This window comes from Neolamprologus multifasciatus, chromosome 5, assembly GCF_963576455.1.
Source record: "Neolamprologus multifasciatus chromosome 5, fNeoMul1.2, whole genome shotgun sequence".
In the NCBI taxonomy this organism is placed as follows: domain Eukaryota; kingdom Metazoa; phylum Chordata; class Actinopteri; order Cichliformes; family Cichlidae; genus Neolamprologus; species Neolamprologus multifasciatus.
The window spans coordinates 18575689-18602441 of NC_140443.1; the positions used below are offsets into that span (position 1 = coordinate 18575689).

The window sequence follows — 26753 nt, forward strand, 5'->3', positions numbered from 1 at the left end:
AGAAGTTTTCTTCCCAGGCAGTGTACAGCAGACACTAATGTTTTTGTCACTTTTTACGGAATCAAACTCAAAGTGAGGTCAGTACTTCCACGCTTTAAACGCTCCACAGTCATACTCTCTCCCGCACTCTATGTATTATCCATTGTTAATCTGCACATGTCTGTTATGTGACGTAATGCGTCATTGCTCAAAAGTTGCAACCACTGTTTGCTAGGAAAACGTGTATTCCTCAACTTACCGGCAGTGGTTCCTTGATGTTTTCTGCCGTTGCTGGGTGAAATCATTGCATGAAAGCTGAAAAGCACCAAAAGCCTCCTAGCAATGTCTTCGATTGCTAACAGACTGTCATGGCTGGAACTGGAAGTTACTAGGTTTAGCAAGGGATAACCTTTCTTTAAACAAAGGTCAAGCTAGGTGTGGATAACTTTTTTCGCTTATTAAATAAAATCATAATTTGAAAACTGCATTTCATAATTATTCGGCTTATCTTTGAATAATATTAAATTAGTTTGATGAACTGAAACATGCAATAACAAATTAGCATAGGGGGATAATACGTTTTCACAGCACTATATGTCTGCAGGAATTGTTAGAGAACAAAGCAATCACAAGGAAGTTTTTGCCAACCAGTTGGGGAAATACACATTTTTCCATAGTGATAGGTGGTTGCCAGGGAGTCACTGATTGTCTGTAGACCTGAATGACTTTGACTTGAGCAATCATTTTCCCAGCAATTGCCATCAGCCTCCAGAGACTACCTGATTATACCAATTGGGGAATGCACGTTTGTTTCCCTATTGCTGGCTAGTTGTGAGATGGTTGCAGACCACTGCGTCACAGCTTGAGTGACTCCAGCCTTTTTCACGCTTTCGTACATTGTCACCATGGTTGTTACATGTCTAAAACGGCAGACAAGTTAACATCACACAGTTAGTGGTCATGTGTACAGAAGCCCTGCCCATCTGCTGTTCAAACCTCGTCTTTCAAACCAAACTAGAGAAAGCTGGCTTAGAGAAGTGATCTAAAACGGTTAAGTAAGGCTTAGTTTGAAACAGGTAGCAAAGGGGGGAAATCACCTCTCTTGGAAGAGAAACTTTCCCAAACTGTAGATCTGTGCTGTGTATTCCCCTAAAAAACAGAAGTATAATGTTTTGGTTTTTTAAATAAAGGCCAGCAATACATAGAATAAGTGATGTTTCTGAAACTAGCAGAGTGCTGAACAAATTTATTAGACGACCAACCAATGTAAGGTTTAGCCACAGCCACTTTGGTACTTAAAAAAAGTTTTTTTATGTTTCTGTAATGGTTAATCCACAACTATTACAAGCTCCAAAATTAAAAGTATATTTTGAATGTTGAAACATAATTACTGCTGTTATCCATAAACTTCCAAAGTTACAGTTTTACAAAAAAGAAAATTACAGTGGAACCCCGGGTTACAAAGACCCCATTTAACGAAAAATTCAAGTTACGAAGGCACTATTTTTGCCCGTGGTACAACAAAATGCCAGTGTAACGAAATCCATTTGCGAAATGCATTTCGCTGTTCCACGTGAAAGACGTATTGTTGTTGCAGTGCGCTATTTTGTGTTCATTCATAACGGGCCCGGCATAAGGCATAAATATGAGTTTAAAAAAATGTTAAAATATCATTGCACAGTGTACGTACGTACATTAATTAACGTAAATGTAAATTTTAGTTTTAATGTTATGTACATGTACATAACATTAAAACTAATGTGCATGTACATAGGTACATTAAAACTAATGTACCTATGTATGTATGCATGCATACATACATAGGTATGTATGCATGCCTATGTATGCTTTCTTCAGCCTCCACCAAGAACTTCGACTTCAGCCAGCATCGCCTCGCTCAAAAGGTGATGGAAAACGGTGCTTCGACTTACTTAAAATTCTGACTTACGAAAGACCCTCTGGAACTAATTAATTTTGTAAGTCGGGGTTCCACTGTATTATTTTTCTTTTTATCAAGAAGCAAAATTACAGTTATTTACTTGTATTCCCGAACAGAGTGTTTGAATGTTGTGCTTGATTAATTTCCAAATCCCCAGAGAAGTCCAGTGTGCCGGCTCAAATCTTAGGCAATAGAAATGTAAATTTTGTTCTTTTTTTCCAGAATTAAAAAAACAACATGATTTTCAGCTTTAAACTGATCTTTGAAGTATTTTTCTTTGTTTTAAGTGGCTTAAGAAAATATCATAAATAAAATAAAAATACATTTCCTAAGCGCTGTAAGTAATCCCAATAAAAAAAAAGAAATAAAAGTATATGGTATAAAAACAGTGGAAACTTTAACCTCCAAAACACATCCAGTCTTAAAATAAGTCAAATGTGGTTAGCATCTCTGCTCTTTGCTCTTGAAGCTTATTTAAGTGTATTAACGGTTTATGATGTCAGTGAGAGTGGTCTTACTTTCGGTCGAGGGGTTCTGTCTCAGCTTTAAACACTGTGGTAACCCATTTATCAGAAAAGGACTGATCACTGATTCAATCGCTGCTTCAAAGTGGGGCATAATTAGGTTGCAGTCAAATTACAGGCATTTTACACTGTCTGACATACTACACAACCCCTTTGATGTAATATTTTTGTAGATTTTCTTTTTTTTTTTAGCAATCCAGGTTAGAAAGAAATAAAGAAAGCTTTGTTATTAGGTTATACATCTTTGGAAAATATCAACTGCTTTTTTAAGGTTTCTTTTATAAATTAGAAACTGTAATTAATGTTTGTTTTTACCAAGCATTTAGATATTATTCTGTGAACCCCCTGCATGTGTCTCACTGGGCTGGTAAAAATGTACAGTGCACCTAATTCCCTGGAAACTTTTGCACATTACACAACCTATAGTTTCCAAAATGCTGGGCTCTTCTGTGTTATTTTACTTCCTCACATCTGTTCTGAGTATTTTAGATCCTCAGACAACCTCTCTTTTATTTCCTGGAACTACAAACCTCCAGTTCCCCATCAGCTCATTAAGCAGTGACCACTACGTTGGGGAAATTACTATTTCAATGTTTTGGATACATGCAACATCTTGTAGTTCTAAGAATACCAAATGGTTTTAGATAGTTTGCATAATTTGTGTGGCGGGAAATTCTCCACCTGCTCCAAGAGGGCAGAAACATTTGGCAGTCTGAGCCCATTGGTTATCATTTCTACATCATAAAACTGTCGGAATATAACGTGATGTTTGAGGAAAAAGAAAGCCTCGAGGAACAGGACAATGTAAAGACGTGACACGCTGAACTAGTAAAGCACTAAAACACACACTGACACATACACACAAAGAGCGGCGGCAACCACAGCACACCAGGAAAAACATATCCAGATGTTCTCCTCATAGGCTCACCAACCCCCTCCTACACACACACACACACACACACACACACACACTTGTGGCCACACATGGGCTACATATTACAGCGCCCTGCTCTTCAACTGTTCTTTCCTCACTCATGCACATAGACACACATCTAAACAGCTACACTTGGAAGGACCAGGATGGATTCCCTCTGGCTTGTTACAACATTATCTATTACAACTGAATTGCTACATCTAATTGTAGGTGAGGATGTTTTGCTTCAGGTACTGTAAAAATCTTGAGAAAAAGCCTCAAGAGTTATTTGGGTTTCTCTTACCCTGGAAAAGGAATTTTGCTTCTCTTCTCAAACGTTAGAAGTTCACATGACCTCAATGCTCAACAAATTGAGTGGTGTCACCCGAAAGAGTGAAAGGCTTTAAGGTGCAGAAAACCAACCATTAATAACTTGAACTGATAAAACGAAAAGGAGGCAAAGCTGAAATCAAAGAATGCCTGATGAGAAAACAGTTTTCTGTCCACTAATTAACCGAACTACTAATTTGAACTTTAAAACAAAATCACCCAGACAGCCTAAAGAGGGTCTGATTTAAAGAGGGGGCCGGACTTCCTCACTCTTGAGGTCAACAGCTAAACTGAGTCCTCACAAAGACGGCTGAACAGAAGTGTATACACACACACACACACACACACACACACACACACACACACACACACACACACACACACACACACACACGCACGAAGCATAGCAGTTATTGAACCCACTCTTTTAGCCCCTCCTCTCTCGCACTGGTGCTCCTGGCAGGCTGTCTGGTTGAGGCCCATAGTAAAGGGAGTTGTTTTCTCTGGCTGGAGTGTCTCTCTGAGAGTGCATATGTCTGAGCATGTGTGTGCGTGCATATATGTGTGTGTCCCCGGGCCCCAGACAGGAAGGAAGAGAGTGGGCCCGGCATTGCAGCTCCAGAATTCCGGTTTTGTTTTTCTTCTTTTTCCATTAGTGCAGAGCCCGAGCCGGGTCTTAAAGAAACAGGCATTAATATTTTCCCTTCTCAATGGCACAGCCATGAGTCCTCCACAACGACCTCGAGATGACTCATTACTGTATATAATCGTATTTCCAGTTTGTTGAATTAAAAAAAACCCCAAAACACACACACACACACACACACACACACACACACACACACGCACACACAAAACCATGGATCTGTTCTTTGAAAAATCACAGTGTGCGTCTAAGCGCAGCCTCGGGCACATTTTCAATGAAGCATCTAAAAATAAAAATACTGATCCAGCATCAGCGCTCAGATTACGTAAATTACTCCGGGGGGGGGGGGGAACCAAAGAATTTTGGACACAAGCGGGGAAGGAGCATTCACCCCCATTCTTTTAAAAAAATTAATCATCGCTCAAACTGTGGCAAAGAACGGGTTGAAAATTACTCGCCATGAGCAATGGATGACACCGCTCACAGCTCATGATCCTCACATTTCTGCTCAGCACAATAAAAACAGGGAAGTCATGACTTCTCTGGCAATAACTTTAGCTCACCTGACGAGAAAATGACCAGTCTCTTAGTAATAGCCTGTTACATTTTTTTTCTACAAAGCTATAAAAATGCTACTCATTATAACAAAAAGGGAACCAGAAATATTTCATCACCTAACTTTGGCTTTCACACCACACTTGAGAAGTGAAAACATTTATTAAAAGTCTGTTTTCAGTGTATAAAAGTTTTATTGACAGAACAAAAAGAACCAATGTAAAAAGCAGCATTACTTTAACATAAAATATGAGGGCATCATTTTATAGTCATCATGAAAATCAACAACCTGTTATCTTTCAGTACTTGTTGGAGGCACTAAAGAATGGTCATTTCAGTAAAAAAACAAAACCAAACTATCACCAGATGCATCGTGAAATTAAAATAGAAATAGTAATAAAAATGGCCTCAAGCTTGTCAGCTGGAAACATTCTCTCACCTTAAACTAAATAAAGGCACTGTGGGGCCTCTGTAAACGTTACCAGAGAACAAACGTCTTGAGTAACTGTCTTAACGCAACAGGATCATTGAGCCATATCCTTCCTTTCAAAAATGACAAATATGACTGATGGTTACACAAATATGCACTTTTCAGTGAAAAAAACCCAGTGGCTAATGGCCTCCTGCACAATACAGACTGGGTAAAAACATACACACTGTGCACAAGTGTCAACACCTGTACAGGCAGCCATTACGCTCAATCGCACACAGTGTCTCACAGCGGTAAAGTGGGGTCTTTTTGTCAGCAGGAAAGCGACTGCATGCTCAGCACTGCTGTACTGAAACTTTTCTAATATTCAACTCCTTCACTTCTCATATCTCTTTTCAACACAGCCAGACACAGTACATCAGCAGGACGGCTCAGTGTGCATTTAAGGTTCAGTCCTCGCTTTCAGTGTGATCAAATGGCAACGGTGTATGGTGTTGATGCAACCACACTTCCCCCCTCCAACACCACAGATCAATGTGTCTCTGGTACCGCTAACTTTAAGCCTCTTCGCTTCTCTGGAGATGTAGACCGATTTCCATTTGGTTCTCCAAACACTCCTTGAGCTTATCCTCCGTCAGCGTCAGCCGCTGCTCCAAGATCGAAACCGTCTGGAGGAAGAAGAGAAGACAGGAGAGGATAGGAACAAGACAAAGAAAGGAGGAAGGAGATGTATAAGAGAGAAAGAGCATGTCAGAGAGGGCTGCACAGCATCAGCCTGACAGTAATGACTATATAATGGTTGTGTTTGTGTGTGTTTGAGACAGATGTTGGGCGAGCAAAACAATCCAGCTGATTATCGAAGCAAAATCTGCTGCACGAACTGAAAACACTACAGTCTCTGTGTCTGGCACGCACTCTCTCTTGTTCTCTCTCTCACACGGTTGCATAAACACACTTACTCACACAGAGAGTACAAGAAACTAGCTTTCCGATTCAGGACGGGAATGTGTGGGCAGTGAGATCACAGTGCGACATACTTTTCTTTTGACCACCCTCCAACAGTGGCAGTAATTGTGGCGTATTTGTTCCCGTACATTCGAGCGCAGTGTCATCCGAGCCCATTTATGAGAGGGGCCACCAGGTGTAATTTCCAGAGGTGTCACCATTAAAATGAAGACACTGCTCAGCATGGATGCGATGATCATGATAACGTCTGAGGTTTTGTGTTAATGTGAGAACTCACATTACACATTACGAACTTCATATCGGCTTCTGATATTAATGATGAAACGCTTAATTCTACTTTAGTTTTTATATGACAAAAAAACCCAACTTCCAACAGCAGTCAGTAACAGCCTCAAAACTGTAATTCCAAAAAACCAACAAAAAATATGGATAAAAGACCCTCGGGGGAGTTATGAAACAGCAAGTCTGCTCGTCTACATGATCAGGCAAGAGTGAAACAACAAAATATTCGAAGGAAACCGGCATTTTTACCTCATCAGTGGCCACTGATGTTACTGAACCTGTTCTAAAAATTCTCAAGTGTAACATAGCTGCATGCACCAAAGAGGGGTCCAAGTGATTCAGCAGGGCTCAGTCGCCATGGCAACTTAATCTGGTCATGTTAAAAGCGTGACTTTGTGGACTGAAAGAACAAACATGTTTTTGCTTATTGTAGCACCTCCCAGTGGTCAAATTACTTCTTTTTTTTTGGTATAATCAAATTATTTGGTTTGGTGTCAAAATAAATGACACAGTTGCTAAGATATGACCTCATTTCCTGTTTGGCAGCATTGCCGGAAAGAAGTTCAATCAGCTGTAAAATCGATTTGATCATCTAAAATCCACCTGAAAACTTGGCTGAGGAGTAAGGATGACAAATTTGGAAACCCTGTGGGTACACAGGCAGCTTTTCTAAAGTACAGACACACGGTCAGGGTACAACAAACAAGCTTAAAGCAGCAACATTGCCTGGAGAGATCTGACTGTACTCAATACAGAACTGAAAGAAACAAAAGATCAATAGCTGATGTCTTTGCTGTTCTCTCTCTCTCTCTCTCTGTGTGTGTGTGTGTGTGTGTGTGTGTGTGTGTGTGTGTGTGTGTGTGTGTGTGTGTGATTTTTCTGTGCACTGTTGACTTTTCTTCATAGCTTCGCAAAATATATGTGAGGTCACTTTTACATTTCTAAAATTGTTTGTTCAGATATACGTAAGTGTATTGCAATACATGTGTACTTTTATAACAATGTACAGTACAATTATGATACATTCACTTAATTTCTACATTAATATCTGCAGGGCTTAAACTTAACTCTGACCAAACTCAGCACAAAAGCCTGCTCCATGTTTGTGCATCTCCAAGAAGGAAAAGAATTAAATACAGAATTGGGTGAAAACATGATTCCACATACGTGGGAAATGCTGGATAACTCAGTATTTTGTCATGGTTTTAGCTTTTCCTAGAGACTGCCAGATAGCTAGACCTGTGTAGTCATACAGAAGGTTCTCAAATGTACTAAAAGACAAAACCTAGTTAGCTCTTACACACACCTAACATACACCTTACACAACCCTACTAGATACAGGAAGGCTTTGAATCCTGGTTATTACAGTAATGCAACTGGATGAACTTTTCACCCACTATGCTTTATCTCAATGACTTTCTGAGCTAAAATGGATTATGTATGAAGGAGAGTTCAAACACAGGTGGAGCACAGAGTGCGGCTCGCTGCGCTAATGCTACAACAAAATGTCCAAGAACAGTGCACCCATTTCTCTAACCAGTGGTAAAGCAGCCATACACAGTGTTTTTTTATCTTCCCCTACAAGCATAAAAACCTTGTTACAGAACTGTAATAAATGTCATTTAATGGATAATTAAACACAGGTCTTTTTTAAAGGCAAAAAGTCTCAGGAATCGAAAGAATAAGAGATAAACTACCTTCAAAATCATGTGGCAACGTGGCCTTACCCAATCTCCAGTTTACTCTGGCATTCAAGTGCCTTTCATTCATTCAAATCAGCTGTGAATGCACTGAAAACATATATATTTTTTGTTTTAAAGTCTAGATTTGTTTAATTCTTTTCAGTCTCTCTTTGCGGTTTGCCAAGCACTGTGAATGTCCTCTATGTTGGAAAAGCGCTACACAGACAAACAGCACTTGGCTTGTAATTCAAACTATGAGGTGTAATAAACAAGGATATGAGTCTAAATATGATTCATTGAGATCTCCTTGGCTGTTTGCTTATTTTACAAAAGAAAAGACGATGAAAAAAAAAGCAGGCAGAGCACCTTTTCTACTCCAACTGTCTTATAGAAAGTAAGCAACAAAAGACATCTGAGCTAAATGCTACAACATAGCTCCTTTTTTCAAATCACGAAAAAAATGACAGTAATTCTGAATGAGTCTTCTGTAAACAGTTAAGTGGCAATCCTGCATCTCTTACATAACTGTTTTACTGAGCTAATGTTGCCTGGTGACAAACATAATCACAGCGACTAAGCAAATTTGGATGGAAGGGCTTGGCAACAGAATTTGGTTGAGGGCAGAAACAATCAAACAGCAAACACAACATCCCCAGACAGATTAGGCGCTCTAGGTTTGGGCCAGTAAGAGCATGTAAGTATGTCAGCATGTCTCGACCTGTAATTGTACGGTATGCTGTGCTTTGTGCCAGTGAGGGCAATTTTGAAATTACTAAAAAGCAGCACAGAGATGAGTCACTCACAATATTTAGCAAAATGTAACCAGCAGTGGATGAGATGTGACACGCACATGGATAAATGAACAGGCACAATTAAAGACATAAGCAAAGATTTAACACACTACTGTACAAAACTCTTGAGCTTCCCCTTGTTTTTCATATTTTGCTTCTAAAGAGATGGACTTATATTCTTTTTAAAGTGGTCTTGAGCAACAGTTCTCCAAGTTTTTTGGCTCAGGCTTTCCAAAGTTTTTTCTTTTAACTTTGAATGGTTTTTCACTCATTTTCAGTCCAGTTCATGGACTTGACCATTTTTAGAGGAATGTTGTTTTTTGTTTGTGTTTTAAGACACTAAACACTGACCGATGAATCATTCAAGCATAAAACGGCACCCAATGTAAGGGATGAACCAGTGTTGCGTCTACACATAGACAGGGAACCAGTTTGGTTCAGAACCAAAGGCACTTTTTGTTACTAGCAGCCTGTTGCAAAAACACAGAATTTGTTCCATTGGGGGAAAAGGGAAAAAAGGACTGAGGTATGCCAAGTCAATAGAGCTCAGGAGAGAGTTAAAACAGTGAGCGTCTCACGCTTTCTTTAAAACACAGTGGAGGCTCTGTCATGTCTTGGGGCTGCATTTGAGCCAGTGTTGCTGGGGATGTTTTTCAGAATTGATGGAATTGTGAAAGCAGAAGAAAAAGTACAGCCAGATATTGAGCCACCATGAGATATCATCTGGAAACACCTTGGCAGTGGCCTTATTTCTCAGCATGACAATGACCACACTGTCAATGCCTGGATAGAAAAATACACAATGACACACTATCAGTCATGGATTGGCCTCCCCCAGAGTTACTGAAGCAGTGTGGGATCATGTTGACAGAGAACAGAAGAAAAGGCAGCCAACATCCAAAGAAGAGCTCTGAATGTCCTTCAAGAAGCCTGGAGAGCTATTCCCGAAGTGTACATAAAGAAATAACCAGAAAGTTCACATATGTCGATAAATTGCTTCATCTATTTCCTATACAGAGAAATGAGGGATGGCTCAAGACCAGTTTTGGGAAGGTTACTTTTAAAATGTATTCCACTACAGATTACATGCCAAAAAATATATTTTGTAACGTATTCCATTACGTTATTCAATGAGAGTAACATATTCTGAATACTCTGGCCTTGAGGCGACTTTTGTTGTGATTTGGTGCTATATAAATAAAATTGAATTGAATTGAATTCTGGATTACAATATTTTATCAAGCTTTTTACAACTACATGAATGTACTATTGCTGTGTGATTTATTACTATTACTGAAGGTTACTCGCCATACCAATACCAACTAGATTTTTAAATCTTAATATAAAATGAGTAACAGTAGGGTGGACATTAGGTAAGGCTGCACTTTTAGCAGCGCTCTCGTGTAGAAAACTATTCTGCACGTATATAAAAACAGTAAATGGACGTCTGGCTAATATGTCAGGTCCCGTGTCGGGCTCGTAGCTGAAAACTAGCTTTACTTTGTTGTCTGGATCACCTTTGCCCGCGAGAGACAGAGAGAGGCTTTGAAAGGCTGCTCCAATGGAACTTATTGTTTCAGAGAAAAACACGAAAAAAGTGTACAGTCGAGTCTTAATAGCTTACTTACAACTGGGCTACACTGCCTTCATATTAAATAATTTTTTGAACAATAATTTTTAAAAACATTTCGTCACGTCATTATGCGGGCTGCAAGTAGGGGTGACATAGGCCATGAGATTGAGACACGGGCTTTAGAGCCTCTTAATGCGTGTTTTGTTTGGGTTTCCACCGGTGTGGAATTACCAGAAATAGAGAGGGCAAAGCCTGATATATGAAACAGGGAAAAATTGCAGTGAAATCAATTTATTTCAACAAAGTTACTGTATTCTGAACACCACCTTTTTAAACGGTAACTGTAACAGAATACAGCTACTCCTATTTTGTATTTTAAATACGTAACGCTGGTACATGTACTACGTTACTCCTCAACACTGCTCAAGACTTTTGCACACAGTCTTTCACTCTATCATTTGCTACAATCACAATATTGCTTAAAAATATGTAACTGAATGACATGTGTTGCTGGATAAGAAAACATTTTTTAAAATTCATCACCTGTCTTTTCAGCCTTATCATCGTAAGACCTAGATGATGTAGGATAAAGAAAGAATGTGAGCGAGTGAGAACAAGAGAGACTCGAGATGACTGCAGATGACTTAATCTACTTCATTTTGGCATGTGGAGAACAGGTGTTTAAGTGGTTGAGCAAATACCTGTGAAACCAAAACACTAACTCCATTTTCATGCTACAGTGTGACGAGTGGAAAGTATTTCATGCAGGCTCCCCACATCTATGTGGATGTTAAATAAAGAGCTGAAGTCATGGTGCATTGTCCAGACTAGTCCCAGTCCCGCTAACTATGGTAGCTCATTACAAACTCGTCCAAGCAGTCCTCCTTTATGAACAACCTGAACACGTTAGTGGGGTTTACCATCCAAACTTTAAGTTTAAACTGTGTCCACGATAGAAACTCAGAGGCACTCTTTTTTTTTTTGTCAATTTTTTGACAAATCTTTTATATTTTTAGAGGTTCAGTCCTGCAATTAATGCAGATGTTTGAGCTGACTTGCTCTTTAACTTGCCTCTGAACCTCGCCTCTTTTATGGTGCTTCCTAAAGCCCACTATAAAAGAGAAATAATAAATAAGCACCAATGCGAGGCTGTTTTTTTTTTAAAAAGGCTGTGCAGGTTTTCCCAGTTCTAAAACAACTCAAAACTTTGTCTTTCTATTATGAACCAAACGACTTAAGCTCAGAGAAGTTCCTACACGTTACAGAACTCCCATTTTAATCTCATCACTCCTCTGCTGACTCCACAGAGCCACAATATGAATAAACAAAAACATGTTGATGCAGGAACTGACAAAGACTATTAAAACGCTTAGTCTCTGATAGTCTAAGATACACATCACGAGGCACTGAGTTCAACACTGAGTGGGCGAGTAATGTTCTCTTTTGGGTAGTCAAACTAGATAAAATCTCCTGCTATTTCATGCGTCGTGTGAGATGTTGCATTTCCGCTTTCTCTCCTTCCGTCAACCTGCCTCCCCTTTCCAGATCAATACTACCCTAACCCGATATGGCTCCCTGTTTCTCAGCCAAGCCAGCTATTGGTGTCTCTCTGTGTGTGATTTTTGCACGTGTCCCCAGGCAGCGGCAACATAATACAGGCATATAGTTTTCATGTGGAGTGGAAACCAAATCTTTATGCTCCTAAAAATAGAAAGAGCTGTTTTTCTTTCCTTTCCAGAACACATTATGTTCTCCAGTGCCCTGAGCATTACTGGGGTCTTTTACAAAGTCTTTCAGGTTTGTTATGACCTGTGCTAGAAGAGTCTGAAAGTCAAAAGAAGACAAACTAGTGCTGGTTCGAGGTGGAAAAGTTGATTCTTTCCTCTAAATGAGGTTATTAAATACACCACGACCACATGAAAAGAACCGGAAAAACATACATTAAAGTAGAAACTACAAAGTTTAAAGAAAGGAACAATAGCCCACAAAAGCTAAATGATGGGGATAAAAAGAAAATCAAATCACACTAATAATCAGCAGGTGTGGGGTGTGTATACATATCCTCATCTAAACCATTTTGTTGGCAGAAAGCCACCAAATAGCCCACCAGGTAAGACTAATGTTTGTAAGACAGCATAAAGCTCAAAGAGTAGGCAAAGGATTTTTTGTTTAAGAGACATGGCAAACTTTAACTCTATGTAAAAAGCAGGAGGACATGAGACTTTAAACATCTGTCTGTAAATCATGTTATGAGACATGTGTTTTGCTACTTATTATCACTAAATGAAAGGATTAATTTGGCTGTAGGTCAGGTGGTAGTGTGGGTCATCTACTAATTGGAGGTTGGTGGTTCGACGCCTGGCTGCTCCAGTCTTGGAGAATGCAAAACACTGAACTCAAAGTTTTTCTGAGATGCGTTCATTGGGGTGTGAATGTTAGATAGAAAGCACTTAGGCACAGAAAAAAATTACCTGAATGGATGTGCATGAGGCATGCTGTATAAAGCGCTCTGAGTGCTCCAGTAGAGGAGAAAAGTGCTACATAAGAAACAGCCCATTCACACTGACCTGCAGAATCCTGAATTACATTCAGTGACATATAATTCACAGTTTCTTTGAAAAAATAAAATAAAATAAAATAAAAATCATCATCCATCCATTTTCTTCTGCTTATCCAGTTCAGAGTCATGGCAGAAGTGGAGCTGGAGCCTATCTCAGTTGTCTGAGGGCGAGAGGCGTGGTACATCTATATATATGAAACTACAGCCTAACTATTCTACATGTCCATCAACTGCTAGTTGTTTTTAATCCTAACACGCATTTGGTCCCTATAAGCAAAGTATGACTTCTTGACTTATGGTCAAAAATGTGTTATGTGAGTCTTAGGGCCCTTGATCTTTTAACTTAAAATTCAAAAAAGTTCATCTCTGAGTATAAGTCTACATTCCTGCCAAAACTTCTTCCACCAAAGAAGATCCCGCCAGGTGTTCCTGACAGGACTGAAATAGATGAAGAGATGAAGGGATGAAAGGACAACCCCAAAGCATATTGCCTTCGGACATGCGTGTTGACGGCCCCTAACCATCTCTCAGAGTAAACTGATGGCTTAACATGAACTTTTTTTTTTAAATGTAGGAGTCCAGAATCTAAGGGATAAGGTTCAGAGTAATACAACATATGCTAATACTTTTAACATTTTTTTAGGCAAAGAGTCAGCTAAAAAAATAAAATAGTATATTTAAGATTTTAACAAATACAAGTTTATTAATACAACACTAAACTTCTGGTACCAAAAAGCAAATACTGGCCCGTATACTGACACAATCATGTTGTTAACAGATTGGAAAACATGAATACAGCCATTCCTTATCCCAAACCCAGTTTAACCTTTACAAGTGTACATCTGTTCTCTCTTAAAACCAGTTTAAATTCATTTGATTATTTCCCTGTGATACTCGAGGTAGTAAATTGAGCCTGTCATGAGCAGCTCTCAGCGACATGGCATCATTTTCATCTTACAAATCAGATTTCTTCAAGTTCCTCATTATCAAAAATACTGGAAAGAATTTAAATTCCCCAGAGAGAGAAAAATAAAGGTTTCCTTAGAGAACAGCGGTTTATGTTCGAGAGACCATTCTTCACAGCAACTGATTAAAAATATTGTAAGAAAGTGCTCTCAGGGAATTTACAGTCCATTAACATGTTCCTTTCACATTCTCCTAATATTACTTAGAGCTTCAGTTTAGCGTCTTTAACATCAATTCTTTGGTCATGGCCATGTGGCCATAAATGTACAAATACAAAAACAAAGAAAATGTAAAAAGAAATAGAATAAGGTTAGTTAAAGAAGAGTAAAAACTAAAACTGAGACTGTCAATAGATTTTAACCATCTCATATCGGTTTCTGGACATGCATTATTTTTCTGTTCCTGAACATGATCTCTCTCCAGTCTCATATGAACACATTCATGTTCACAAACACACAATATTTTTTTTTTCTTTTCTTACTTACTTAAAAAAGTCCATATGTTCCATGTGTTGGAGGGCGGGCGGGGGTTGGTGGTGCAGTGAATCATTTTTGCTACTCACACCAGAGGCCCAAGTACAACTCAGACATGTCACTGATTTTCAGAAATCATTTGTATTATTTTTTAATATGTTATTAAATCACAACAAATCACACGGAAAGATTTGGTTAGTGCAAACAACTTAGATTTAGAAAAAGCTCATCGTTTGGTCTAAAGTACTTCTTCTTTTAAAGCTCTGTTTTCTTGGTTGCCATAGCGATGCACTGTCTGGACAACAAACCTCCCACAGATACAAACTATACTTACTTCCTTACATTACTTAGAAATTTGTGCCGACTGTCAGGAAAAATAAAAACAGTAGAATTCACTTCCATAAACACAAACAAACAGACTGACTATGTCATATTTTGCTATGAGGCTGAACTCGATGGACAAACACGTAGAATAAGCAGAGAAAGAAAAATGTCATACAAAGAAGAGAACAGTTAACATGATAGCCATGAAATAATGTATCCTAATGCAAAGCCAGTGTATTAAAAAAAAATCTTCCTGGAGACACAAGAAAAGGGCTGTTATAGGCTGTTTCCAAATAAATTTAATTGTCAAATATCTGAAAGCCGACTGCAGGGTTTAATTGACATTTTCATACTGATCTTTTTCTTTATCCATTTCATCTGTCTAATTACTTGTTATTTAGACTGTCTGATTTTAAAAGGAGATGGAAAATATGGCACATTATATGTAAATGTGACCTGATTTCAGCACAGATAAAAATTTAAAAAATAAATTAAGAGCGAAGAGAGGAGAGAGAAAGCGTTATGGCAGCTGAGAAATGGGAGGGGGCAGACCAGAGAAAAGCAGCTAACACAGCAGACTCTGAGCCTTTGGAAGATTCAGTTTAATGTTGAATTATTCATCATCTTTCCTCCCGGTCTCCTCAAGTATTAGAGTTACAAAGAAATGTAATGGTGAAAAACAGTGCTCGAAAAAAGATTTATAAAGGAGTAGGACTATAGTGCCGAAATAAGTAATGCTGCCTTGTCAGTCGAATCTCCAGAGGATGGGCGGCAGTAGCTAAATTACACTTTGAACTAGCTAAGAAAGTAATACGAGCACCTTAGATTGTTTCAGGTCACATCTCTTTTCAATGACCAACGACTGAGCCTGCCTCAGACTTACTTTTTGTCCGGCTGCATTTAACATTGCATGTGCGCAGAGTCAAAGTTAAAAAAAGATATTGGTACAAGTGCTAACCCTCAGACTTCTAGTAGATACATGTATGGTCTTAATTTCACATTGCCACCCGCCTGGCAACGTGACAATACCCCATCAGGCATTTACAGATGAATGAATTCAAGCTTTTAACATCAGCCTCAACAATACTCTGAGTTAGGGCTGTGTGATATGACCAAAATCTCATATCCTGATATAAGAATTCTATTGTCCCGATAACAATATATATCACAAAAATGTAACATTTTCTGTAAATTCTGTGAATCTCAGGCAGCTCGTCTCGCGGGAAGTGTTTCCAGCTGCGCGTCATGTAGCTGGAGTCGAGTGTTTTAACCAATGCATGAAATTTTTAGACATAAGTTGTAACGGCCGCCATTTTCTTTGTGAGTATTTATTACACAGCGTGCTGCGGAGAAAAGCCTGTTCTAACGTTTGAGTCTAAGGTTTATTTTTTAGCAACTGGCGGCTCTCATCCGTAAATAATCTGCTCTTTCACGTGATTCAGTTTATTTTGAAAAGTCTCAACAGGATCTTGAGCTTTATTGTGAAAGGTTTATGTGGAACATAAACAAGCGGAAACGCGATGCTGTTACCGTGGTTGTTGCTAACCACAACGCATAAAAACAGGCGCTTGTCCATCCGTAGTGTGGTTATATAAAATAGAAGAGAAAGAGAGAACTTTAAGAAATTAATATAGCCTCTACAGTGACCATCAAAACGGTGAAAAAATATTGCCCTAAACAGTTTATTTTGCGACACAACGAAACAAACGATATCGTAAAATGAAACGATAGATGTTTTTATATCGTCATCCGATATATATCGTTATATCGTACAGCCCTACTCTGAGTGTGACTTTGTGTGAATATAGAAGGAAAACTTACATAAGTACTATAATTGAGTGCAAGAGTACAAGTTTGCAGCCCTGTGGAAAAACTAATACACCCTTACTGCTTCCATAGGAATTCAGAGGGTAAGTAGCAGCCAGGTGCTTCTAATCAAATTCACTTGATTAACATCATCAAGGAAGTGTGAGCACCTCTATAAAAGCTGAAGTCTGGCTAGTTTGCATTAACGTGTATGTTAACATAATGCTAGGGCTGCACGATTTTGCATAAAATGAGAATCACGATTTTTTTGCTTAGAATTAAGATCACGATTCTCTCACGATTTTCTTTTCCAGTATAAATATTTATTGCGCTTATTAACTGCACATCAACTTTGTAACAGTTGAGACTGAACATAAAAACAATAAACAAACATAAAAACAACAAATGTCTCACATTTTGTCATTGCCGCAAAATGTTGTACTGCTTGAAATTCTGTCTCCACCATTGCTCGACACTGCGTGTATAGAGCAGCAATAGAAAAATAGTTGCGGGACAGCACTGTGTAGCGTCTAGGGTGTTGATCACTTTCCTAAATCCCTCGTTTTGCACAGTGTTGATGGGAGCCATATCTTTGGTCAGGTGATGAGTAATAGCCTCCGTAATTTCTTTGTGCCTGCGGGAGTTCGACGGGTATAGGGAAGCGCTGTATAAGGTTCCCGTTATTGATGTTTGGGTGGTTGACCGGGACGGATTTTCTCCAGTCACTTTCTCGTCATCCCTGACGTGCTCTCCGTTGTTTTTTCCCTGCCAATTTTAGCAGCCAGCTTCTGTATCACGTGGTATAAGGCTCCGCCCTTGTCATTTGTTGAGCAGGAAGAGTGAGTGCTTGTTTTCATGCAGATTACGTCCCGGATCAAAATGCGGTACAATCGTCGTCGTCTTTTTTTTTTTTTTTAAATCGTTGTCATTTGGAAATAAGATCGCACATAAGTATGAATCGAGATCGCGATTTTCTAACGATTAATTGTGCAGCCCTACATAATGCTATCCCAAGGTCAGACAGTGCATTGCCCCTCTTAGCATGTTAAATGTTAAAGTTTGTGACAGTACAATTTGTGCAGGACAAAGCCTTTTCTCTCTAAAAAGAACATGGCAGCATGGCTTTGCTTTGCGTAGCTGCATCTGAACAGAAGACGAGAGTTGTGGAACAACGTCCTTTAGATGGACGAGATCGGAGTAGAGATGTTTGATTGTGTTGCGGGCCACATTTTTAGTAAACACCTCACATCATTTATTTGGTAAAACAGCTAAAAAAAAAAGAGAGCAGAAATTACAGGGTATTTAGCAGTGGTTGGTATATACCACATGACCACAATGTCCATGATTTTACTGCTGGCCATCCAGACCTTGTTACATAATATACTGCCCTATTTTCTCCTTTTCGCAGTCACTGCCTATAAATTTATAACAAATCAGAGGCTTAATATGGTGTGAAGAGAATGACTCTGTTCTGGAAATAATTGTAACTATTTGGGAAGGCCATTTTTTCCCAGTAACACCCAGAAAAAAGTAAGAAAAAGCTTACAGAAACCAAGATGCATTTCCTCTAACAATATCTAGTCCTAGAAATGACATCGCTCATGTTTCCACTAACCAAGAATGAAACAAATTTTCAAGAGAGCCGAATAGCAAACCAGATGCAGATGGTCCATCTGGTATCGGGGCTGGGGTACAGTAGGCTTGAAAGAAAAAGGCTGGCACCACCCCCTGGGAGGGGTCAGCTAGCTGCCTGGCAGTTCCTGCCCAATATTAAATGCTCCCACATGGTGAATTACAGTTTGAAGCTCAAGAAAGGAGAGGCGAAAGAGCCAGCGCGAACCCTTTGACAGAAACACACGGATACAAGGAGTGTTTCTGTGTCTCTGCAAGGCTATTAAGTATTTACACTTACTATTCGAGAGTAAGACAGTAAGTGGTGCTAGCACGCATATATGAATGATGTATTTTCCTCAGAGTGCACAAGCTCGGAGCTGAAACACTGCATCGAGTACAGAGAAAGACCAAACATCTTTCTGCTGTCTCAGCTCCATCTCATTCAACTCTTTACATCTACGTCCTCTCGGTGCCCTATTTCTTCTCTGCTGCCTCTTCCTCATTATTTTAGTCTCCTTTTTTTTCAACCACATGACAAGTTGTTTCTCTCACCTGCTGTCTTTGTACCTTGAACAATTTAATTCTGTTTAAATACTTTAAAACTCTTTTTTGTGCCACAGGCAGAAAGAAAGTTTCTTGTTTCTGTATTTTTTGTCTTGCTGTGTTGTGTTTCTATCAAATTAAACAGAGCTACAGGCATTTCATTTAATACTGTTTAAATTCGCCTGCAAAAAGTTTCAAGTGAAAATTATAGATAAAGATTTTTGCAGAGCCTCAAATTGTTTCTGACATTTATTCCCCGTGGCCTTTCAGTGTCCATCACTAATCGCATTTATGTAGTTAAAAAAAAAAAGACAACAAAAAAGGGACATATAATGATAACAAACAGAGCTTGCGGAGTTTAAATTGGTTACTTCTTTTTTTCAGCTCTTCCTTAGTGATCTATTTTTAGTCCTCCAGGCTCCGGTCTGGCCTTCACCAGATACAGAAAAACCTATGGTGTCTAAAGGGTAAATGGACAGGTTCTTGTATATTGCTTTTCTACTCTATTTTACTCTTTATAAAAAATGTCTCATACACCCACTCACACAAATATTCATACAAGCACTTTCTTCTACGTCTAAGTGCTTTCTATGTAACGTACACACACACACACACACACACACACACACACACACACCGATCATCGCATCAGGAGCAGCTCGGGTATCAGTATTGTGCTCAAGATACTGTACTTTGGCAAGCAGACCGGAGCACCCAGGAATCAAAGGGAAGCCAGGAATTGCATATGATCATCTTAGTCAATGACAATATAACCCTTGTATATAAAAAAAGGGTTTATATATAGAGGAAATTGATGGCAATGACCAAATGAATATAAAGGACAGATTTCACAAACAAACCAAAGCTTACTCACATCACAGAGACACAGTTTTTCTCAGCTGCCAGACTTTAGCCATACAGCAAGTTTCTTTTTTTAAGCTTTTGCTTTGGAGGATGTTAAGTACAATCACATTTTGGAGCCCAATCTTAAACAGCTAATGCACAGATCCCCAGTCTCGGTACATCTCACCTTCTGTAGAGAATACAGTGGGGCAAAAAAGTATTTAGTCAGCCACCGATTGTGCAAGTTCCCCCACTTAAAATGATGACAGAGGTCAGTAATTTGCACCAGAGGTACACTTCAACTGTGAGAGACAGAATGTGAAAAAAAAATCCATGAATTCACATGGTAGGATTTGTAAAGAATTTATTCGTAAATCAGGGTGGAAAATAAGTATTTGGTCACCTCAAACAAGGAAAATCCCTGGCTCTCACAGACCTGTAACGTCTTCTGTAAGAAGCTTTTCTGTCCCCCACTCGTTACCTGTATGAATGGCACCTGTTTGACCTCATCATCTGTATAAAAGACACCTGTCCACAGCCTCAACCAGTCAGACTCCAAACTCCGCCATGGCCAAGACCAAAGAGCTTTCGAAGGACACCGGGAAAAGAATTGTAGACCTGCACCAGACTGGGAAGAGTGAATCTACAATAGGCAAGCAGCTTGGTGTGAAAAAATCAACTGTGGGAGCAATCATCAGAAAATGGAAGACATACAAGATCACTGATAATCTCCCTCGATCTGGGGCTCCATGCAAGATCTCATCCCGTGGGGTCAAAATGATCATGAGAACGGTGAGAAAAGATCCCAGAACCACACGGGGGGACCTGGTGAATGACCTGCAGAGAGCTGGGACCAAAGTAACAAAGGTCACCATCAGTAACACACTACAACAGCAGGGAATCAAATCCCGCAGTGCCAGACGTGTTCCGCTGCTGAAGCCAGTGCATGTCCAGGCCCGTCTGAAGTTTGCCAGAGAGCACATGGATGATACAGCAGAGGATTGGGAGAATGTCATGTGGTCAGATGAAACCAAAGTAGAACTTTTTGGTATAAACTCAACTCGTCGTGTTTGGAGGAAGAAGAATACTGAGTTGCATCCCAAGAACACCATACCTACTGTGAAGCATGGGGGTGGAAACATCATGCTATGGGGCTGTTTTTCCTGCCAAGGGGACAGGACGACTGATCCGTGTTAAGGACAGAATGAATGGGGCCAAGTATCGTGAGATTTGAGCCAAAACCTCCTTCCATCAGTGAGAAACTTTGAAGATGAAACGAGGCTGGGTCTTCCAACATGACAATGATCCAAAACACACCGCCCGGGCAACAAAGGAGTGGCTCCGTAAGAAGCATTTGAAAGTCCTGGAGTGGCCTAGCCAGTCTCCAGACCTCAACCCCATAGAAAATCTGTGGCGGGACTTGAAAGTCCGTGTTGCTCAGCGACAGCCCCAAAACATCACTGCTCTTGAGAAGATCTGCATGGAGGAATGGGCCAAAATACCAGCTACTGTGTGTGCAAACCTGGTAAAGACCTATAGTAAACGTTTGACCTCTGTTATTGCCAACAAAGGTTATGTTACAAAGTATTGAGTTGTATTTTTGTTATTGACCAAATACTTATTTTCCACCCTGATTTACGAATAAATTCTTTACAAATCCTACCATGTGAATTCATGGATTTTTTTTTTCACATTCTGTCTCTCACAGTTGAAGTGTACCTCTGGTGCAAATTACTGACCTCTGTCATCATTTTAAGTGGGGGAACTTGCACAATCGGTGGCTGACTAAATACTTTTTTGCCCCACTGTAACTGCTAAAATACTGAAATATAACGATAAATGTGAGGAATAAAACTAAACATAACTGCACAGCATTAGACACTGTGAGGTTGTGGTGGGTTTTTTATGCTTATGGGCGACCATGGCTCAGGGGGTTGGGAATCACATCTGTAACCAGAAGGTCGCCGGTTCGATCCCTGGGCTCTCTGTCCTGGTCGTTGTGTCCTTGGGCAAGACACTTTACCCTACCGCCTACTGGTGTTGGCCAGAGGGGCCGATGGCGCGATATGGCAGCCTCGCTTCTGTCAGTCTGCCCCAGGGTAGCTGTGGCTACAACTGTAGCTTGCCTCCACCAGTGTATGAATGTGAGAGTGAATGAATAGTGGTATTGTAAAGCGCTTTGGGTGCCTTGAAAAGCGCTATATAAATCCAATCCATTATTATTATTATTATTATTCTTTAATGTCTCTGTACTGCAGGCTGTAAAGTGAATGATGCTTTTGTTCTGAAGAGTGTGAGTAGGAGGCACAAAGCACAGGACTACTTCTGCTTACCTGAGTAAGAATATCCAGTTGGCCTATAATGTGTTCCAGGGTGTTGGCTAGACCAGGTGGGGCCCCTCCATCTGAAGCATGGGACTGTGCTTGACCCTGGGGTGAATGCTGTGGTAAACTCTGTGTTTGTGTCTGATGGGCGGTGGAGGAACTGATGCTGTGGCTTCCATTGGCATGGGAATGAGATGCTCTGCTCTGGATGCCAATCTGTCTGTAGCTCTGAGTGTGGGCAGCAGTTTGAGAGTCCTGCCTTTTAAAATGCTGAGCTGGATCAGAGGTCTGGAAACAAAGAGGACAGTGAGAGTGAGAGTTGTTAGAAACTTTGATATCTTGGATGTGTCCCTGTTGGGAAAGGGAGAATCTTTTCTGTTGTAGATTGTGCAATCTTTTAAAAAAGTTTAATATTACTTAGTGAAAACAAAATTGCTGCTCTGGTTGGCAGAAAAAAGTTTTAAATTAGAGACAATTGATGAATCGCCTACATAAAGTGGCAACAGCGGTAATATTAAATATTACATTTCCTGACAAAAATATATCAACAAATATTTATATCAATGGAGGCTGAGGTTTTTCTCATGCATATCTACAGTAAAAGGGACCTCCCACAAAAAAACACCACCTCATCTATACCTTTATGAAAACTGTTCTTGAGCTGACATGAAGGCTACATGAAGTTTGGACGTCTATACCCATTGACTCTGCAGAAAGTTGGTGACCTCCGCGCACTATGCACCTCAGCATCCGCTGACCCCACTGCTGTTGTTCGCAATAGCTTCCACTCTGTTGTAATACTAGGGTATTTCAAGATGGGACTTGTCGCATAAGTGGCATTCTATCACGATGCCACGCTGGAATTCACTGATCGCCTAAGAGCGACCCATTCATTCACAAATGTTTGTAGAAGCAGTCTGCATGACTAGGTGCTTGATTGTATACAGCTGTGGCCATGGAAGCGATTGAAACCACTGAATTCAATGATTTGGATGTATCTGTGAATACCTTTGGCAACATAGTGTAATTAAATAAACAAACAAACACCCAATGACTAGTCCTCTCATCGTCCCCCTAGTTGACTGGCAAAATCTTTGGTCAAGGGCAGACTTAGAACTCATTTGGAGCTTAAAGAGCTTAAACATTACAGTCTGAATGGAAACCAGTGTTGACTCACTGCTTCACACACACACGCACACACACATGTGCACACATACACACACATGCCCACACACACAAAAGCTAAGTCTGTCGGCCTGCGTTGTGATTAATTCAATGAGGCACAAACACATGAAGCTCGGTGACCACATCTCTCCATCACCATGTCTACATGACTAAATTTGTCCACACATGTATACGTTTCTTTATATTTCTGTCTGCCTTTGCAGACCTCTGACTGATTGCGTACACGTGTGTGTGTCTGTGTTTACGTATATATTGTGTCACCTGTCCTCCATCCCAGTGAGAGAGACAAAAAGTGTTTACCTCATCACACATGCAGACTGAAGCCTATTCACATTCAGCTCAAAACGTCAAACTGTGTTGTTCCTAAATGAGTGGAGCTGTCAGCGATTGCTTGGCTCATCACATCTGCCACAGACGTAGCTTATAAGTACAGCCAGAATAAAACGAGCATGGGTTCCCTGCAGTCGTGTACAAAGAGTCCAGGAGATGATCCTTGAGTGAGTATGACACATGGACCTGTCTGTCCATGAGTCATGCTCACAATATCAGAAACATCACGCAAAGTTACTGTTGAAAAATTGGCAGTGAGAGAAACTGTATAAAGTCAGTAAAATATGATAACAGGCAGGCCCACAGATAGTGCGCCGTGAGATAAAACAATATGTAGAAGCTGTTACAGGCTGAGATTTTAAATTGCAGAAGAGGAACTTCATCAACAATATTAACAGTTAATTGTAGCTTGTTTATACACAGGATATTTGTTTTAGTCATTTTTAAAATGACTTAGCGCCTGTTGATCATATAGTTTGATAAATTTGCACTTTTTCCAGCTTGTTTCACCACCTGATGGGATTCACCAACCTTTTTCGATAAAGCTGCCGCCATGTAGCCGCGGCTTTCTGAACTGTTCAGTGTGTGGGCAGAGAGCAGAGCAGCAGCACATTCGGTGGACCAATAAAAAAAAACAGACAGAAGCATGAATGAGCTGCAAATGTGTCTTTTTGATTAATCGCTAATCTTGATAGATGGGTGTAGTAGATTAAGTGCATTCCAGGGTTTATAGCCTATCTGTCCTTCCACAGGCTGTATGGAAGTATCACTGTATTTGCATAAGTTTTAAAGCTTATGTATGCATGTGGGTGGCAATGCTATTGCTAAAACTATAAATCAGTCTGCTAACTCAACATGCTCTTCATCTAACGAGAAGTCGGGGAAAACCCCGTTACTCGCAAATGTACATGCAAGTACATGTAAATGTGCGCATAAACATGGTAACCATCCTCCTAATGAATCACCTGGAGTGGAAAAAACCAACGGTGGAAAATTTCCTGAGGCCAAATTAAACTGTTAGTCTGACACAGCCAACCATCAATATACCTCACAAGCTGCATAGAAAAAAAATACACACACCTCTCTCTCGCTCATATTTTTATATATATATACACACACATACATATATACATATATATGTATGTGTGTGTGTGTATATATATATCTATATATATATATATCTATATATATATATATATATATATACATACATACATATATACATATATATATGTATGTGTGTGTATATATACATATATATATGTATGTGTGTGTATATATATATACATACATATATATATATATATACATACATACATACATATATATACATACATACATACATATATACATATATATATATATGTATATATATAGATATATATGTATATAGATATATGTATATATATAGATATATGTATATATATCTATATATATATATATATATACACATACATACACATATATATATATACACATACATACATATATATACACATACATACATATATATACACATACATACATATATATACACACATACATACATATATTTTATTTAACTATTTAATATTATTTAACTCTCAGTAACATGTCTAAATAGTCTATTTTACCATTGCAATGCCTTGGTTTTTTTTTTAACCTGCCACTCCAAGACGTCTCTGGATCGCTTTACAAGTGCTTCAACTTCAGCTGCTGCGCGTTTGACAAAATAAGTGAGCAAAGGTGCTAATTTGTGCTAAATGGCGACCCATAAAATGTTTCCCCCTTTGGCACAATGTTTATATCAAAATCACAGTCTACAAAAGTACAATTTTCCTCATTTGCAAGACCTGTGACTTTGACTATGACCTAATCAAACACACCTTAAGTTGAATATATATTATTAACTTTTGTTCATTTTGTTAGCTATCCCTGCTGCCACTGGGTAATAAGCAGGTTGCAACCCGAACAAGTCGGCAGTCCATCTCAGAGGTAACACACAGAGACAAGCAAAATTCACACTCACGGCCAATTTAGAATCACCAATTCATCTAACAAGCAACGTCTGTGGCCTGGGGGGAGGAAACCTGTGTAGGCACCGTGCCTGCACCAGTTTAGAGCTCGACACCTACTTGCTGTGAGGCGACAGTCCTAACCACTGTACAGCCACACCGCAACTGATTAAATTTAACTGGCTGAAGCATGATAGTCGTTATAATTTTGCGAGCTGGCGAAACAATGAAAGGAAATTGTTTCGTGGAAGGAAAAGCACAGACGTAAACAATCGAAATCAGCGATGGCTGCATTTCCTTTAGCCGATTCATTGTTATGGTCTTGTTATTGTACATGATAAAATATATCATTATTATTGCCAGTGACACCTGCTGTATCTATAATATTTAAGCATTTGCTATTAAAAAAGTCATGTATAAAAACATGAATTACTGCTGATCTTTATATGGTCCATAGAGAATAAGAGGAGTGGCAAGTACTTTTGAACAGAAATGATAGAGGTAAGCGGTGCATTTATACTTATTTCAGGTACCTTATCAGTTATGACGTGTCCATGACAGACAGGTCAAGGGGTATAAAGTTGATAGAAGCTACTTTTAGCCATAAAATATAATGGTTATAAGCTCATTACCTTAAAAGCGGTCGGTCCTGTCAGTCTAATGCTAAAGTTAGCTCAAACAGCTACAGTGTCAGCAGCAGCATTGTGGGTCACCAGTTTAATGTCAAAACACTTTCAGGCACAACTTATCTTTTCTTATAATAGATCTTTACTATGTTGTTCGTGATAGTAATAAACCTGTATCCAAGTATGCCACTAGTGTGATATCAATAAACTTCATTTAAATCATTTGTAAAAGACTCATATTACACTCAGATATTTGATTCATATCACACTCAAACAGAAATGTAGAGAACAAACTGGAAAATTGGTTTTAAACTGCAAAATGCTGCCACTCCTTAACAAATCTATGAGTTTCCACAGTCTAGTTAGGGATCCTTTCTATTCTCACTTTAAATTAATCACAGTCATTCAGGCAATGATTCTCTTTTACACTAGTCCTAGCGCAGATGGCACAGCTGGTGATAATGGCTCTTGTTGCTCTGCCATTGCATACAGTGTAAAGCATCAGCATCATCTCCTCACTGATCAAATAAGAGGCTGGTAGGTGTGTGGGTGTCA

At 39.4% G+C, this 26753-nt stretch overlaps 1 protein-coding gene across 2 annotated transcripts in view; it reads right to left on the reverse strand.

The window, feature by feature from the left end:
* Positions 1-1793: 1793 nt before the first annotated feature.
* poc1a (POC1 centriolar protein A) overlaps positions 1794-26753 on the reverse strand; it is a 55106-nt gene continuing 30146 nt past the window's right edge. For both annotated transcript variants that reach the window (XM_085158578.1, XM_085158579.1), the window contains exons 10-11: positions 22073-22351; positions 1794-5984 (exon numbers count right to left, since the gene is read on the reverse strand). In XM_085158578.1, coding sequence (XP_085014704.1) covers positions 5874-5984; positions 22073-22351 — 390 coding nt within the window. In that variant the 3' untranslated portion in view covers positions 1794-5873. The remainder of the gene's footprint in view (positions 5985-22072; positions 22352-26753) is intronic.